Genomic DNA, 17,443 nt, shown 5'->3' with positions numbered 1-17,443 from the left:
AAAAATGATTTTTAAGAACACGGAAGTATTATACTAAATTAATAATAGTACTAATTATTAAAATTGTATTAAAAATTTATGTATTTTATTTCTTCAAAAAACCCCATCTATTTAATAATTCAAAAGTCAGCTCGAAAAAGGCCAACATGGCCAGAACTGAGGTCCGTCCGTTTTGGGCCACGAAGCACCCGCCAAATAGCCGAAAGCTCAGAAAGCCGTTCGGCTCTGCCGGCGTCGCCGTTTCGGCCCGGCCAAACAAAAGACCCAAACGAAACAGCAACAACAACAAAACAACACGGCACAACAAGCAAAAAATTAAGCCAAAAAAAAAAAATATGTATAGAAGACATAAGTAATGGGAACCTTGGGCAATCGTTCATTGGTTAGCACTGATAACAAACATTTGTCGGCTTTCAGGATCAGAAATCAGCATCCTTCGAGCCAGAGGCAGCTGGTCCTTGTTACAGTGGGGCCACTATTAGGGACTATGATGATGTATCAATTTTAAAATATTTTTGAAACATTTTTAAACTAAATGAAGTGGTTTTTGTGCAATTACTATTTTATTTATATTTATGGCTTATTTGGCTAATTGATAAAATTATTAATTAATTCAAAATTTCAAAAGTTTTACAAATGGTTGTTTAAATAATAAGGATATTTAAGGCATTCTTGTTTGCATTTTTGAGGTTTATATTCCTAAGTTACTTTTAAAGCTTCTTTTAGTCAATGTTAGTTTTTGAAAAAGAATGGAATAATTTTAAAGATATTGTTGTATTAAAGTTAAGTGAGTTTTTTAAACAATTTACGAACTTTAAGTTGTATAATTAAAATAAATAATTTTTCTTCGGATAAATAATTTTTCTTCTTCTTGAGACTTCAAAAGCATTATTATGCGCTTTATTCTCTAAATATTATTTTACAAATTTTTTCGTTTTATATTTATGTATTTTCAAAAAATATAATTATTTTTAAGTATTCAATTTTTAACTAGAACTTTGGTAAGCTCTCAGATTTTTAAGTTTAAGCTCAAATAAAATGAATTCTAGTACCCTAATCTTAACTCAATAATTAGTTCCTAAAAAAATGTCTTTGGAAATCATTGTACTTTCAAAAATAAAATGAAACTAAACTCTTAATATCTTAATATTCTTAATATATAATCTTAATATTTCATCATTTTCATTAACGAGCAACCACTGTACGAACGTTTACCGTTCATCTACCGCCTGGCATTTACCGTTTTCCGTTCCGCCGTTATATTTTGTGTTTTTTTCCCACTTTTCTTTTCTTTTTGCCAATTTTTAACGTAACGTTTCATCGTTTCGCCGTTCCTATGAACGATTTCACGACTTGGCGATTTCAGTACGCATGTCCCTGGCGACAGGATAATGGCAGCAACAACAAAAACAACAACAACAACAACAAAAACAAAGCGCCAAAGGACAACGGCAGAGGCGTGCAAGCGGGACAGCAAGAGCGAAGCACGAAAGAGACGGGACGGGGACGGGGCTTGAGAGTGAAACGTAAATCTGAGCCTTTGTGTCTGCAGCTCCTGCTTTTTAATGTGTAGGTATAAGGGACATCAATCGTCTACAATCGAGTCCTTACAGGGTTCGAATACAAGATACCCTATTTAATTTTATTTAAAATATTTTTATTTAATTTTTTATGTTGAATCTTAAGGCCATAATCTTTCTTGCCATAATTCCCAATTAAAAGTTCCCTTTGGTAATCAACTTTTTCCAGGATATCCAAGCCATCTGGAACAGTGCCTTGATTGGTGGTTAGGTGGCTTGGTGGCGGCTCACGCCCACACGGTTGTCATAGCCACTCGAGCCGCAGCCCAGGACATCACAGAATTACAGCCCTAAGGACATTCAACCGCCTTAACCGGCTCGGCTCGGTTCGGCTCAAGGATCGAATACTCTTTGCTCGAGCCCCCCAATCATCGGCACTCCATCTTGCCATTCCAACATCCTTGGTATCCTTGCCATCATCATCCTGCCTCATCCTGGCGGCTGTTGTAACCATTTGCCACGTGCTTGAGGCACAGGACACGTTCGAGAGATTTCAATTAGTTGCTACGGGGCAACTAATGGTTTTGCTCTCGATTCTTACCCATTTTTTTTTTTTTTTTTTTTGGAGGAGCTAAACTTTTATGGGCCGGATATTAACCCATTTACGCCCCCATCAATGTATTATTTCCTCTTCACTTTCCCACGTACGGTTTATTTCTTGGATTCGGTTACATTATGTAGGTTTAACATTAAAATTTTTAGACTTTAAAACTGAGACAGACATGCTCTACAAAGAATTTAGTTCTTGAAGTGTGTGTACAGCCCAGAAAGGGCTTTATATTCCAAGAAATGGTAACATTGTTCCGAATGGGCCTTTGAGTGTCTTCACCAAACGATTCTCCAGGGAGATGCCAAAATTTTGATATCTTTAGATAAGTGCTGATTATTCTCATTAATAAGAAATATAGACTTCACCAACTTACTGTTCTAAAGGTACAATCTTACTTTACAATCACTATCACTATATATCCCGACTTTCCAACTATTTTAGTTTCTAACTTTTTCGCCATTTTGATAAGTTTCTGAAATCTATCCAAGCACTGCAAAGGACTACGATGAAACTTATATAATAGGCCTATATTCATTATTAAGACACATACCTTCGATAATCTTGAATCTTATGCAGATCTTGTGGTTAGAAATCGTTCGAATAAAACTAGACTATCTCTGAAATTAAAGCCTTATAGACTTTGAATTATGTAAATATTTTGTTACTACATACCTTTTTCAACAAAAAACTTCTAAAGTACACTAATATATTCAGGAGGACTAGGTGCCTCTTTGGAGTTCACTGGGAATTCTTCAATTCAAGCCAATATTTTTTGATTATTTTCAGATATTTTTGTTATATTGAATACTTGATCTGCAAATCCAGTAAAAAATTTCTTGTTCTTCGGTTACTGTAGAATGGTGAATGCTGTTATGCTTCTTGAAAATCTTCTTCAGGTAATCTTGATTAATGATATTATCTCTATAGCGTACGCTATTTAAACTATAAACAGAGAGGGTCTACTTGAGTCACTTGAGTTTATTTATTTATTTTTAATGATAAATACCTTCACACGATAGAAGCTAACACTTCTATATATAGTACTCCCCGTGCTTTTTAAATATCAGGTATATTAAGTAATTCCTTGTTAAGACTCGAGATCTAACTTGAATAACAATTTTGAATAAATTGTATATTGATTTATTTTATGAACTTTACCTTTTCTTATTCTTAGCACTATTTATTAGCACTTATTCTTAGAAATTCTTATTCAAGCAATATTCTTTGTAAACTTTTCACAATTCAAAAATTATTTGCTCAAAATATTTTTTAGAACTTAACTTTTGAGAGCTTCACTTGAATGAACGTCGAGAGAATGTCGACTTATATGGGCTTGAATTCAAAATCAAAGCTTACTTTTTAGTAAAAATTGAAGTTCTTAGTTCAAAGTTTGCTTTGTTTTTTGAAATCGATGTGTCTTACGAGCTAAAGATGGTCAAATAATCGCAAGGATTCGATATTAAAAACAATTAAGTGCAAGAACCCTAAATAGAGATGAGTTTCCCAATATAACCGTAAGATACGATACAATATATCGATAAAGCTTAAATATCACCAGAGAAGAGGTTCCTCAATACAATCGATAGGTAAAATAAGTTTGGAAATTGTTAATAAGACAATATACCGATAAAGCTTAAAAGTCACCAGAGAAGAGGTTCCTCAATACAATCGATAGGTATGATAAGTTTGGAAATTGTTATAAAGACAATATATCGATAAAGCTTAAAAACGTCATTATAAAGACCATCCCTAAATTGATTAAAATGCTTATGAATATGGAATGGGGTGGCATGCAGGAGGAAGGAGTGTGTTTCTTACCAAGATCTCTTCCAATTCACTCTTAAATGTTCTGCTGAGGGCCTCGGCATGTGCTTGGGCACTGTTCGCGACATTATTCGCGATCTGATTTTGATTGAGAGCTGATTGGTGGGTCTGATTCTGATTGGATGAGGCGTCGTTGTTAAACTCATAGGCGCAATTGCGATTTAAATTTGAAGTTTTTATAAACTGTGCGATATTCGGGGGTATAGTAAGTAGTAGTAGTAGTAGTAAGCATGGTGTGGAAGAAGAGAAGAATATAGAAAAGTATAGAATAGAGCAGATCGAGTGAGGAGACAGAAGATATATAGTACATATATATGATAAAGAATCTAGGGAAGAAGTACAGGCGCAGAACAGTTGATAGTCTAGTTTCTAGAACAACAAATCATCAAAGTACAAAAAAAAATTGATTAAGGACATAATTGTTTTGAAAATTAATATGGAAATAGATTCGGAATAACAGATATATATATAGGCAGGGTCGAAATATGATGATATCTGTGGCTATAAAATGGAAAATGTCATGAAATGATGAGAGAAATGAAATTCAGAAAATGTAACTCTAATTAGGGGCTAGACGTTTATATTCTAATCTGGAGATGGAGTTGTAATAGTATCTCCTTCTAGGCTAGTTAGGATTTCAACCCAACAGCTAACACCCAATAATTAACTAAACTAATAAAAGCTAATAACTAATTTAGATTAGCACTCACATCGGCTATTTTAACGGCCTGCCCATCCTTTTCCCATTTTGTTGCAATTTGCAATGTCTCCGCAGTTTTCTGTTGTATGCTCTTCGAGTCATCCAATAATGTCAATTCATAGAATTCTTGTATATCTGGAAAGGGAATTGGTAAGTAATTAGTTGAAAATTAGTTAAAAATTATTTGGAAAAATTTTAGTTAAATGAAGGGTGTATTTTATAAAAGAATTTAGATGCTGTCTTAGTAACTTAGTACTAAGGATGTCTTAAGATGAATCTAAGTTTTCTATTTATGATCTTCATATGGTCTATGGTTATACCACTAAAAATATAAGATATTATATTAAAATACTTAAAAATGCTTTAAACTATTATAATTATTCTCTATGTATTCTTATTGTTATTATATACATTATAATTATTATAATAATTTAATGCACCTAACAATTAAATACTCCTTTAAAATATTAACAACTAAATAGAGTACTTATTAGAACATATTAAAGAACATTATATTTTATTAGATTTTATTATACTTTCCAAATAATACCTTATTAATAAATATTCCTTAATATTGAAAGGAAAGCTTTGACACTCTTAACAAATTAATAAGGAACTGTTAAGATCTTTTTTTAAACCTTTTTTCGTTTAAAATTAAATAGTATTTAAATAAATTGAAGAACATCAGCTACTATACTACTATCTATCTATATCCTATATCTAGCTATCTATGAAGTTTTCAATGGTAAACCCGAATAAAGTTCCTTGCATTCATAGTTATGTGAATACTATTTAGTTATTATTCATAAATATTATAATTTCTGTTTCACAAATAAATCCAGAATCCTGTATTGTGTTTTCTTTCTAATATTAAACAAAGTGAACAAGTCCTGGACAATCTAGTACTAGTATCTAGCAATACTTAATTATATATTATAATCATAACAATTATATCTCCAGACTCCTTTACGGTATTTCCTTTTAGATTTCTATAATTTTATATTTTTCCAAGTCTCTAATGATGATGTTAGGCACTCCAAGTCCACAGAGACTGAGATCTGAAATCAAAGAACACCAATTAGCTTTATAATTCCACAAAAAAAAAACTCCATTAAAAACTTACCCGATCAAAACCCGACTCTGGCAGTCATGATTCACTTTCCAGACTTCCGATTGAAGTGTTTATTTGACTTTCTGTTCCACGAGGGTCTCGAAATGTATTTATTTTTTTTCCGGGCCGCTGCTAAATCAGCAAAAAGGAAAAGCTAAGCAAGTAGGGGAGCTGAATGACTTAACCCCTTGATGCCGGCGAAAAAAATGCTTGGGAAAATAAACAGGAGCCGAACGGGGATAGAGAAGTGGCAGTGCGGTTAATAAAGTTGAAAAACATTGAATAACGATAACGAGCCGGAGAAGTGCAGTCGAATGAATAAAACCAACGGATCGGAGACTTGGCCATAAATACACATAAACAAAGCCCGAGCCTTGAAAGGGGAGACTGAAAGAAAGAAATTCTTTAAAAAAATCCACAACTCGAGTCTTTGAAACTCAATCACTGTTTATATCAGACTTTTAATGATAATCGAACTTAAGCCGATAGTTACTGAGTTTCTTTCAGTGTAATTATGAACGAGTGGGGGGGGAAGAAAAAGCAACGGAAATCAGAAACTGTCAGAATGCATCTCAAATGCACACATTTCAATGCAAACTGGCGCCACTGACAGCGCAAGGGGGTTCCGACTAGGAGGGTGGATGGGTACCGGAACCCGGCCCCTCCCCCCCACGCCCCATATACACACACACACACACACTAACACATATGCCACCGCCAATATGTTGCGCTTCAACAGCAGTCAAGTGGCCCAAATGCGGGAACCGAAACTGAAAACTGAAAAAGCTGAAAAAAAAAAGCCTGAAACGAAAAAATAAAATTGAAACGAAATCCATGGCGCCCATTTAATTTCCTGTGCACGACAGCGTCACTTGCCAGCACAATCCCGTTATGTGCAGTGGCGTGCAACAGGGACGGGTAGCATATGCTGCGCGAGAGAGAAGGCCATATTGAATGGAATTCCATGGGGCATTCGATATCCCACCAATATTGTAAGAGGGGGGGCAGAAGTATGAAAATAGTGTGTACACTAGTACAGTAATGATAACTAATGATTGCCAAACTCATTCTAACTCATGCTAAATGTGCTATATGGGCACACTGGCACTAATGTGGCCAAAGGCATATATAAGGCAAGTGGCACGTATGTTTTAGATGCATCAACGATACAAGGACGGTATTGGAAACAAAAATTATATCAAAAACTATTCTAACTAATGCTTTGGTTCTATCTGGGCATGTTAGTGTTAATTAATGTGACCAAATCCATATGGTAAGCAAGAGGAACTTATATTTTATTATTATATATATTAAACTTATTTTCTACAAGGTCACACAGAAAATAATATCCCCAAAAGCATATAATCTATTAAAGATACAGTAACATTAAATCTGAGTTTATAATAAATTACATAAAAACTCATTCGAACTAATGCCTATTCCTCTCTGGGCAGATAAGTTTGTAAATGTCACCAAATGCGTATAGATAGCAAGAGGAAATATACTATAAAATAAAATATAGTTGAGGAGTAATAAAGAAACATGGTTTCACAATGATTTCAATTTATTCTCTATAAGGACACACTGAAAATAATGTGCCCAAAAGCACATATTATGCAAAAACATTCAGGTACAGTTACAGTTAGGCTATTAAAACAGTAATGATGACTAATGACTTCCAAACTCATTCCAACTGGTTCTGTTTAAGGCCACACTGGCCCATTAGTGTGCCCAAAGGCACTAGGTAAGCAAATGAAATGCATATTTACATTAGAGATGATTAATTATCCATGCTTGGGGGCGCCAACTGTATGTGTACATAAACAGTGGCCAGTGCCAGTGCTAGTCCCAGTGCCAGTGCCAGTTATGCAATCGATTTGGCCACTTGAACATAAAATGAGTTATCGAATGCTTCGGAATGCTGGCCGGGATGGCTTCTTTAGTGCTTCCCTGGTGGCACTTCCCTCCAGAGCCAGCCTCCATCTGTTATTGTTCTTTCAATTTCGAGTTGTTGTGCCAACATTTTTGCCTGACTCAGCGGAATGCCGATGTCGATGGGTGCCGCAAAAGAAAAAACAAAAAAAAAAAAAATATAATAAAAAACGATGCTAAACTTTAGTTCTCGCCATCTCGTTTTATCTCGCTGGGTATGGTCTGGGTTTGGAAAAGTTTCCGGGAAATCGATAAGGCAACCGTAAAAGTATCCACATTATCTGCATACGTACTCTGGCTGGCACACACACACACACACAGATATTATATGCTTTGGTCTCAAGTGTACGTACGTATGTATGTAGGTTTATAGCTTTGGACCAGGTCGCAGATGATTCGAATTCTAGGCCAATTAAATTGGGATTTCGCCCGGCACATGGCTCCACTTCATGACCCTTGGCACACACACACCAGTCCTTATCCTGGCACAAGATTAAATTATTATTTAAACCCATATTCCATTATTTTTTTGTTATCGAAAGACCACAGTGCGTATGAGTAATAAATCATACGCCATGTTGTCAATTACTCATACGCAGGGTTGTCAATCAATTAAAATATTTTTGGATTTTCGTATTTTCGGATGTAAAGTTTTCAATTAATTAACTGGAAAATGAAGAGAATTTCCATGTCCCAGCGTCATGTGTGAGAAATCTCTCAATTCTTGTTCCAAACATCGTTCAATGCAAATGTTTGCAGATTTGACTTTAGGAGGGGGGGAGGAGGTGAGGAGCAATGTGTAACAAGAGAGAGAGAGAGAAAGTCCCAGGGGCAACCTCACACACACACACACACACACAGCTAGGATGCGGCTAATACCTTGTTAATTATTTCACACACGAAGCCAGGAAAGGGTGAACCTTGCCAAGCATTTGGAAATATAATTAAAGGTCATAGGTCTCAGGTGTGAGCCAAATAGGGGTTAACTATTTTGACATAGAAATCGAACTTAATAGACAAAGAAAATTTAATTTAGAAAATATTAACAAATTAAATAAAACTGATAGTTTCTTGTATTTTAAAACTATAATAAAATTTCCCTTTAACTTCATCTCTTTACAAGGTCCACTCTACTGTTGCCTAATGCTAGGTGTCCTGCTTTAATGTAATTCCAGTTAAGTATACCAATTCTCGGCCCATCCAGGTTCACCCCGAATGCTCAGTCGTATAAAAGCTCCTGGTTTCCAACGTGTCACGTGTTTGGCTTGTTTTGCATGTTTGTGCGTGTTTGTGTCTACTTGTGTGTGCCTGTCTATGTGTGTGTGTGTTTGTCAGCCGTTTAACATTTCTGACACGCCAAGCGCAGCCACTGAAACTGTAACGGTAACGGGAGCCGGGAGAACGGGAGAACGAAGAACGAGAATGAGAAGTAGAATTGGAGGAAAAGGCAATGTCGAAGGCAGGCGTACTGAGCGAAGAAAAGCTGAGGAGATAGCCGAGGGGAGCAAGGGCACTAGAAGAACGGAGCGGGCGCTGCGAGGAGTCGCCTAACGAAACGAAACGGATTATGCAACTGCCACTGACAGCGGGCAACACATTTTGTATCCAACCCCCCGGGGGGCAATAGAAAGGGATGCGGCCCTACGGAGCGCCAGCGGCAGGAGGGCGGGCCGGTTGGAAGAACGATAGATAGATAGCTAGAGGGTCGGATGGGAGGGTAGGGGCAGGGAGAACCTAGCAGAACTTTTGCAAATTATACAACAGGCAGGCCCCGCAAAATAGACAACTGCAGACCGCCTCAAAATGGATGGACGGATGGATGGACAAAGCGAGACAGCTAGATGGGGCTGTAGCCCCAAAAAGGGCGAGCGGGAGCGGGAGAGCGAAGGAGATGGACGAAAGGCTGTAAAATCTAGCGGCGAAACTTTTAAATAGTGATGGCACTTGAAAATATCTAAACACATGCGATTAAAAATATTGAAATATTTGTATTTTGGTTATAACAAATTTATTTAAATATTAATAAAATTGTTATTGATTATTATTATATTTTTCGATATTTATACTAAAATGTTATATCTTCTTTAGAATCTTTAACTTTTCACAGAAATTGTAATTTTATTAGGGTTGTTGGTTTTTGAAAAAATATCGTATTGATGATATTTGCTGTGAAAAAAATATCAATCGATAATATTCAGAAATATCACCAAAAAAAATCGATATATCGAGTATTTTCGATATTTTTTATAGTCAGCTAAATTTGAAAAAAGGTTATTTTTAAATTTAAAACAAGAAAGGAAAGCTAACTTCGGGCGGAGCCGAAGTTTATATACCCTTGCAGTTAAAACCGGATATATATCGCAAACATCGGATATAGTTGGCCGATCCTTATCTGAATAAGAATATATAATCCAATTTATTACAATACAAAATCTAAACAAGAAAGGAAAGCTAACTTCGGGCGGAGCCGAAGTTTATATACCCTTGCAGTTAAAACCGGATATATATCGCAAACATCGGATATAGTTGGCCGATCCTTATGGAAATAGGAATATATAATCCAATTTATTACGATACAAAATCTAAAAAAAAGTCCCAAACTTCTATCTTCAAAAATACGAAAGTTGATATTTCTACCAAATACCATTTCCGATCGTTCAGTTATATGGCAGCTATGGGATATAGTCGGCCGATCCTAATGAAATTTGATGGGTTGGATCAACTGACCAAAAATAGAATCTGTATTAAATTCCAGCTTTCTATCTTCAAAAACACGAAAGTTGGGTCATTTCCGATCGTTCAGTTATATGGCAGCTATAGGATATAGTCGGCCGATCCTTATGAAATTTGGCATGACGTTATGTTTTGCCAAAAATAGCTCTCATGTCAAATTTGAACTCTCTAACTCTAAAAACACCAAAGTTATACCATTTCCGATCAATCAGTTATATGGCAGCTATAGGATATAGTCGGCCGATCCGGGCCGTTCCGACTTATATACTGCGTGCAAAGGAAAGAAGGGTGTGTGCAAAGTTTCAAGACGATAGCTTTAAAACTGAGAGACTAGTTCGCGTAGAAACAGACAGACGGACAGACAGACAGACGGACAGACGGACAGACGGACAGACGGACATGCTCATATCAACTCAGGAGGTGATCCTGATCAAGAATATATATACTTTATAGGGTCGGAGATGTCTCCTTCACTGCGTTGCACACTTTTGGACAAAATTATAATACCCTCTGCAAGGGTATAAAAAGGTTTTAATATGTGTTTGCATCCGCTATGAACTGCAAATAAGACATATTTTTTTATTTAAAAAGTGAATTGAAAAAACAACAAATATTTATACCCACTCTCAAGCAACTTTTATTTAAGTTCTTTGAAATAAAAAATAACAAAATTATTAAGGACATTGTATTCAAATTTATTTATAAAAAAAACTTAATACAAAAAAAAAAAGTTTCATGGAATTCATGGAATATGTACTTAATAATTCTAATTACTTAATTCTCTTATTTAGTGCTCTTAATTACTCTTAATTACAAAATAAATCTTTCTTCAATGATTTAAAAAAAACGCTTTCGGTTATATGCTGGTCTGTCATTCGACTACGGGAGTCACAGACAATACATTTAATGGCAGAAGCCAACCGTTCAGATGGAACCGAACTTCCAGGCGTGATAAGAAAACTTAAAGCAACCTTCGCTAGCATCGGCATCGTTGAAATTTGTGAGTTCCAGAATTCCAACGGATTTGTCTCCCAACTACAAAATGGCATACTCAAGTAAACCTGCATTTCCTTTCTTTCGCGACAAATATCGGAGAACACCAACTCAAAAATATTATTATCGACTATTTTTGCCCAAAAAATATCACGATAATAATATTTTTTTAAGAGAAAATATATCGATATATCGATATTTTGATATATTTCCGACATCCCTAAATTTTATTCTTGTAGGCCTCTATTTTTTCTCTCTCTTGTAGAAGCTAACTAGAAAATAGCAACATCTTAGCCAATTTGGCAGCCTTTCTGGTTTTAGCCGCCTGCTGTTTTCCGCTGCTGTTGCTGGCTGGGCTGTTTTGACCCAAATCCTATGCAATATTATCGTTTTGTTGTCGCTGCTACTGCTACTGCTACTGCTATTGCTTTTGTTGTCTGCTTGTCAAGTGGAAATAATTTCCAGCAAAAAGAAACAGACAACAAAAATCGATAGGCGATAGGCGATAGGCAAGAGCCGAACAGATAACACAACTATTTTCAAGGATCTTTCCAGCTCATCAAACATGGTCGAACAATCTTGGGCGAAACTTTTCGAGAAACTTGTTCCAACTTTCTAGGTTAATAAAGTATAAAAGTTGTTAGCTACCAAGCGCTACCAAGTTCTTTGGTCTTGGTTTTTAGGTTGAATAGAAAATTTGAATGGGTATTGGATAAAAGTTAATTTTTATATTTCAAGCCACTATTTCGATAATTCTTTAAACTTGAAAGTTGTTTAAGGCTTATTTTCTGTTCTTTTATCTGAAGAATCTATTGAATCGATTCATTTTAGTATATATTTCTCACTTAGAGAAAGAGAATTACGCTTTTTCTTACTTTAAATATTATATCGAATGCTTTTAATGTACTAATTCAGTACCAATCGATTTTATCGATACATTTTTTATTAGTAATTACTTAACAGAGCCTAATAATTTTCATTAAGATACTAAAGAGAGAGTACAGAATATTAAGCTTAAACTTACTTAAAACTTAATTTTCTTTGCTTTTAGATTACTAATTAGGCACCAATCGATTTTATCGATATGTTTATAGCTACTTATAACTTAACAGAGCCTAACAATTTCTAGTAAGATACTAAAAATAGATGAAGTAATGAAACGTAAACTTACCTAAAACCTTCCTTTTTCCACTTTCTCTAACCAATTAAGCACCAATCGATTTTATCGATATATTTATCTAATCACTTAACAGAGGCTTATAACTTCCAGAAAAACATACCTGTAGCTAAACATAAGCTTAAGCTTACTTAAACCCTTATTTTCTTTACTTTCCTCTAACTAATTAAGCACCAATCGATTTAATCGATAAATATCTAGTTCGATTACTCACCTAACAGCGCTTGAAACAAGCGAGACTTAAATATGCGTATAACGCGTTCGATTGCAATACGCAGCGCCCGATCCTGCGGCTCGGAGAGTCTAGCGTGATAGTCCTCGAGCAGCTCGAGAGCGCGATGAGCTTCTGCAAGTGAAAGAAGATTAAAAGGATAATTAATAAATTATATAAAAACGTTATAGGATAATGATAAGAATTTAAATCCTACAGACTACGGAAGACTATCCCCAGCCTGTAACTCCCCAATACCACTGCATACTTTGTATATCCGCCAATCGTTCGTCTTCGTCCTGGCTGGCTCCCAAAGCGGCCTGACCGAACACCGTGGACCAGAAACCCCTCTCCGAGCCCTGCTCGGACCCACTATCGCCCGCCGACTCCAGCAATTGGGTTCTCTGCTTCGGCTTGGGCTTGGCCTTGACCTTCAGCTGCTGATCCGACTGGGACTTCTCCAGACTCTCCCGCTCCAGGGTCTCGATCATGGCCCGGAAGCGACTCAGCTCCATGCGCAGTCCCTCGGCACTGTTCCGGCTGGAGGAGGAGGCGGAGAGGCCCGAGAGCCCGGAGAGCAGGCGACGGCGAGCCGCACCGCCAGAGGAGGAGGACGATGGACCCTCCCACTCGTCCCGGGAGGCATCGCTCTCGGATTTCTCAAAGTAGCCGGACTCTACGTCGGGAGTTCGGACCATAGAAGTCGAGGAGAGCATATGGCCGTATTCGAGGAGATCCTGGGCGGAGTAGAAGCACTCGATGGACTCGCGGACACTGTCGCGCAACGAGGACGGACATTTCGGAGGCTTTGTTTCGAGTTCTGGTTCAACCACTTCCGTTTCTGGTTCTGCTTCCGGTTCTGGGTCAGGTGGTTGCACCTGCAATTCCAATTCCAACTGAACTTCCTTTTCCTTTGGATTTCCATCAACGGATTCATCGATTTCTATAGGCACTTGGATGGCTTCTTCCGATTGCTGAACGAAAACCAAAGGTGCTGGCTTTTCTTCTTCCTGTCGCGGAAGGGACTGCCTCTTTTGAGGCAAGAGAGACTCCTCTTCCGGTTCCTCCTCGTCATCCGCTGGGGAAGAGTCCTCTTCGTCCTCGTCGTCGTGGAAGGTCTTGTCGTCGCTGCTGAGCAGACCCTCGTTGGGATCGCTGCTCTTCTCCCGATCCGAGTCCGTATCGGAGTCCATGCCAAAGACTGAGACTGAGACTGAGACCTCTCTACAGGTCCACGAACCGCGCTGAACTGGCCCCAAGACCCTTATAGGGGGTCTCTTGTGCAACGCCAGTCTTTGTTCTTCCAACGCCGATAAATCAATAAAGATTGACGCCTTTTTTAAATATTATTATTCTATAGGGTAGGTCTATAGGGTAGCTATAGGTGGCAGTTCTCTTTAAAAGCTGGTTCCTTAAGATGACTTTGGATTATTGTTATTAGAATTTAATTCTAATCGCTCGACAGGTCAGAGGTCAGACCCCATCCTGGTGGCTGATTGTCATGCGGACGGCGCTTGCCAAAAAATTAAACACATAATTTATTATTATAATCGAGTCACATTATGTCGATGTGTGTCTGTGGCTCGATGTCGCCAAAATTGACCTTCACTGTCCATTTGCAGAGCTGCTGGCAGCCCATACCGTTTTCTGTCTTTTACAGCTTTTATGTATCTGCCCCTTCCTCACCCGGCACATGCCACACGGCTCACGGCTCATGGCTCATGACTCGCTTTCCCATTTCATTTCATTTATTTTTTTGGCTCGTTTCAGTTGCCCAAATATGATTCGTGTGTGACATAATCAAATCAGATGTTTCCTTAGCATTAATTTACATATTTTTGCGGTTAAAAGGCAGAACCCACAACCCACAGGCCTGCTCTTCAGTATGTATCTTTTTGCTAAAAACTATCTATTTTTTTATTAAAACTATTCAAGATTAAACCCATCCAAGTCATGTCCCTCAAACTCACGAGTTTAAAGTTTAAATGTAGTCGCAAAAAGGTAGTAGCTGGCAGCTAAAATTAGTTTAGAATTAATCCAATTTAATCCTTTGCCATGGAGGGTCGGCTTCCATCGGTTTTCACTGTACTGCCATTCATGGGGGCAAATTGAATTGGATTTCCAGCTAATGGCCAGCCACCGGAGAGTGCAAAATAAACATAGGTTTGGAAATATCAGCTCCTGAGCACGGCGAAGTGGTAATGCACTTTGGGTGACGATGTTTTGAGGTTATGAGACTTTTCAAAACGGAACTAGTTCTTTAAATGGACGCTGGAGAAAGATTCAAAGATGGACGACCCTCCCGTTATGCTGAACATGATATGTTTTATATTATGTGCAACATTGATAGCCTACTATCCCCCACCTCTTGTCCCCACCATTATCCCTATATATGTAACTTTCGAGTTCTTTCGTGGATTATAGCTACATCTTCCTATATAAATACAAATATTGTAACTATTGTAGTTGCTTATACTTATATTATAAGTGAAAGCTGATTATTAAATAAATAAATTTAATAAATACATTTTAATAAAATATATAAGATGATATTTCGATAGATATTTTTGGAAGATAATATAGAGGATAATTGTATATATAGACGATTCTTTATGTTTTAAAAACTGGGGGAAAGTTTTTTTTGTAAAGTTTTAGTTTCAAAATGGTATAATTCCATAGCTTTTATTTAAATGGAAGTATTAGCTTCAGAGTAAACAAGACTTACTTAACAAGACTCTTATACTAAGTAGTAGCTTTTATACCAAAGAGTCTATTCATTTAGACGATAGATTAAGATTCAAAAAAATTATGCTCTTTAATAAAACTCTTAAGCTTCGAATTTGAGGGATAAGATTGAAGAAAAACAAACGGGCAGACCAATGTTATATGACATATGTAGAGTCTGTAATGAAGAGAATAGAAGAGGATAGGCGGACAGACGGACAAGGATTCTTCTTAAGAATGCGCCTATACCCTTTCTGAGGGGAAATAAAATAAAAGGGAAATAAAAAGATAGGAAAAAGGGTACAAGCCTTTTCAAAGCCCTTTTAGTAAAAGCTTTCCAAATAAAAGACTATCAAACAGAGAGACGGCTATGGTTACTATAATTCTATAGGTTTATAGGGTTACTCCGATCAGGACACTCTTCCAGGGAGTATGAAAAAAAGGATTTGGTAAACAGTGTTAGCCACATAGCTTTTGAAACAAGGAACAAGGGTGAAGAGAATAAACTGAATGAAACTGGAGGTTACTCCGATCAGGAAACTCTCCCAGGGATACTATGTCGAGAACTATAAGCCCCAAAGACTTTAAAACAAGAGACAAGGAACATGTGACCACCGTATCTGATGAAGATCAAGAAGGTGTTCCAGGGAGCACGGCAAACAAAGGATATCAGATAGGCAAGGATTAAGGCCCTCTGGCTTCCAAGCCCCGGACCAACTTAGTCCCCGGAACAAAGCAACAAATGCCCTCCGCAGGTGATGCTAATCACATGTGTATCCTGGAAAAAGTCCCATAAGCCCCTCCTGTAGGGGTATTACAACAAAAAAAAGGAGAACCTCGAGAGGTAAAGGGAATAAAAAATGTGGTTCTCGCTCACCTTGCTTCTTCACTGGCATCCTGTGGGTGGTGGTGCTGCTGCTGATGTTGAAGTCAAAGGGGGTGGTGCTGTGGCTGCTGCTGCTGCTGCTGGCGGCTGCGGCTGCGGCGGTGGTGCAGCTTTGAGAGTGGTTCAAAGCCGTCGAACTGGGCAGAGCTTGGGTAGCAATTTTGAGTATTTTTCTGGTATCGTTTTCGAATGAAAATATATATATATGTGTGGGTCCTTAGTGGAGAGGTGTGAGTGTGTGTTTGTCTTTGGCTTTGTTTTTTTTTTATTAATTTATTTTTTTAAATTTATATATTTTTTTTTAACTAAGTTAAGTTTATTTTAGTTCTGCAGGCACATATACACATGTATGGATGTTTCAATACAATATATAAGATATATATTTATTTATTTAAGTATATAGATGTTTTAGTTTCAATATATGTACAAATACGTTTGTTTTGGCTTGGAGATTCTTTGATTTTTTTTTTTTAATTTTTGCGCTTAAAGTTTCTTGTTTTTTTTATTGAAATTTTTAATTTTATTATTTTGGGGCAGTTTTGGTTACATTTACGTGTGCGTTACGTTACTTTGCGTTACGTTACGTTACGTTTCGGCTTGGGTTTAATAATTTCTTTAATTTATTTATTTATTTTCGTTATTTTTTTTTTGGGAATTTCACATTTTTGTGGGTGGCACAGTGGACTGCACTGGAAATTGGCGATATTTTTAATATATCCTCTATATACACAGTATCAGTATCCCTTTACTTGTCTTTAATACACACACATACACACACACACACACTGGCACAACACAACAACAAAAAACGAAAACCGTTACGTGTGGAACTCCGATCGGATCCTTTCGTTATCCTTGGCTTGCATTTGATTGAATTTCATTTAATTCCATTCACCATCTAAAATGTAAGAAAATACAAATATTTTGTTGTATAATCAGAAAATATTAAAAAAAAAACAACAACAACAAAAAATATAGAAAAATAATGCACAAGAGGCGCGCAAATTTTGTAATATGCTTCC

At 36.9% G+C, this 17,443-nt stretch overlaps 1 protein-coding gene and 1 long non-coding RNA gene across 24 annotated transcripts in view; both read right to left on the bottom strand.

Moving 5' to 3' along the window:
* The window catches only part of dlg1 (discs large 1), a 48,034-nt gene extending 31,122 nt beyond the window's left edge, over nucleotides 1–16,912 (bottom strand). For 13 of the 20 annotated variants that reach the window (XM_017244016.3, XM_017244019.3, XM_017244020.3 and 10 more), the window contains exons 1-4: nucleotides 13,080–14,019; nucleotides 12,815–12,946; nucleotides 4,665–4,789; nucleotides 3,949–4,137 (exon numbers count right to left, since the gene is read on the bottom strand). In XM_017244016.3, the coding sequence (XP_017099505.2) occupies nucleotides 3,949–4,137; nucleotides 4,665–4,789; nucleotides 12,815–12,946; nucleotides 13,080–14,004 (1,371 nt within the window). In that variant the 5' untranslated portion in view covers nucleotides 14,005–14,019. Of the gene's footprint in view, nucleotides 1–3,948; nucleotides 4,138–4,664; nucleotides 4,790–12,814; nucleotides 12,947–13,079; nucleotides 14,020–16,412 lie in introns of those variants that run through there. The other 7 variants (XM_017244028.3, XM_017244042.3, XM_017244022.3 and 4 more) reach the window with 5 other exon arrangements.
* LOC108127167 (uncharacterized) lies at nucleotides 2,212–3,470 on the bottom strand. Of its 4 annotated transcripts, none has more exons than XR_011441772.1 (6): nucleotides 3,289–3,470; nucleotides 3,137–3,231; nucleotides 2,803–3,089; nucleotides 2,681–2,747; nucleotides 2,504–2,620; nucleotides 2,212–2,446 (listed from the first exon to the last, which is right to left on the bottom strand). It is a non-coding gene; the product is annotated as an uncharacterized lncRNA (long non-coding RNA). The 4 variants fall into 4 exon arrangements; XR_011441771.1 differs by having other exon boundaries at nucleotides 2,803–3,072; nucleotides 3,137–3,235; nucleotides 3,289–3,469; XR_001773410.3 differs by having other exon boundaries at nucleotides 2,504–2,630; nucleotides 2,803–3,072; nucleotides 3,289–3,469.
* Nucleotides 16,913–17,443: the final 531 nt, after the last annotated feature.

Source organism: Drosophila bipectinata, chromosome XR, assembly GCF_030179905.1.
Source record: "Drosophila bipectinata strain 14024-0381.07 chromosome XR, DbipHiC1v2, whole genome shotgun sequence".
In the NCBI taxonomy this organism is placed as follows: Eukaryota; Metazoa; Arthropoda; class Insecta; order Diptera; family Drosophilidae; genus Drosophila; species Drosophila bipectinata.
Note: the sequence above shows the minus strand (reverse complement) of the source record. Positions and strands in the feature narration are given on the sequence as shown.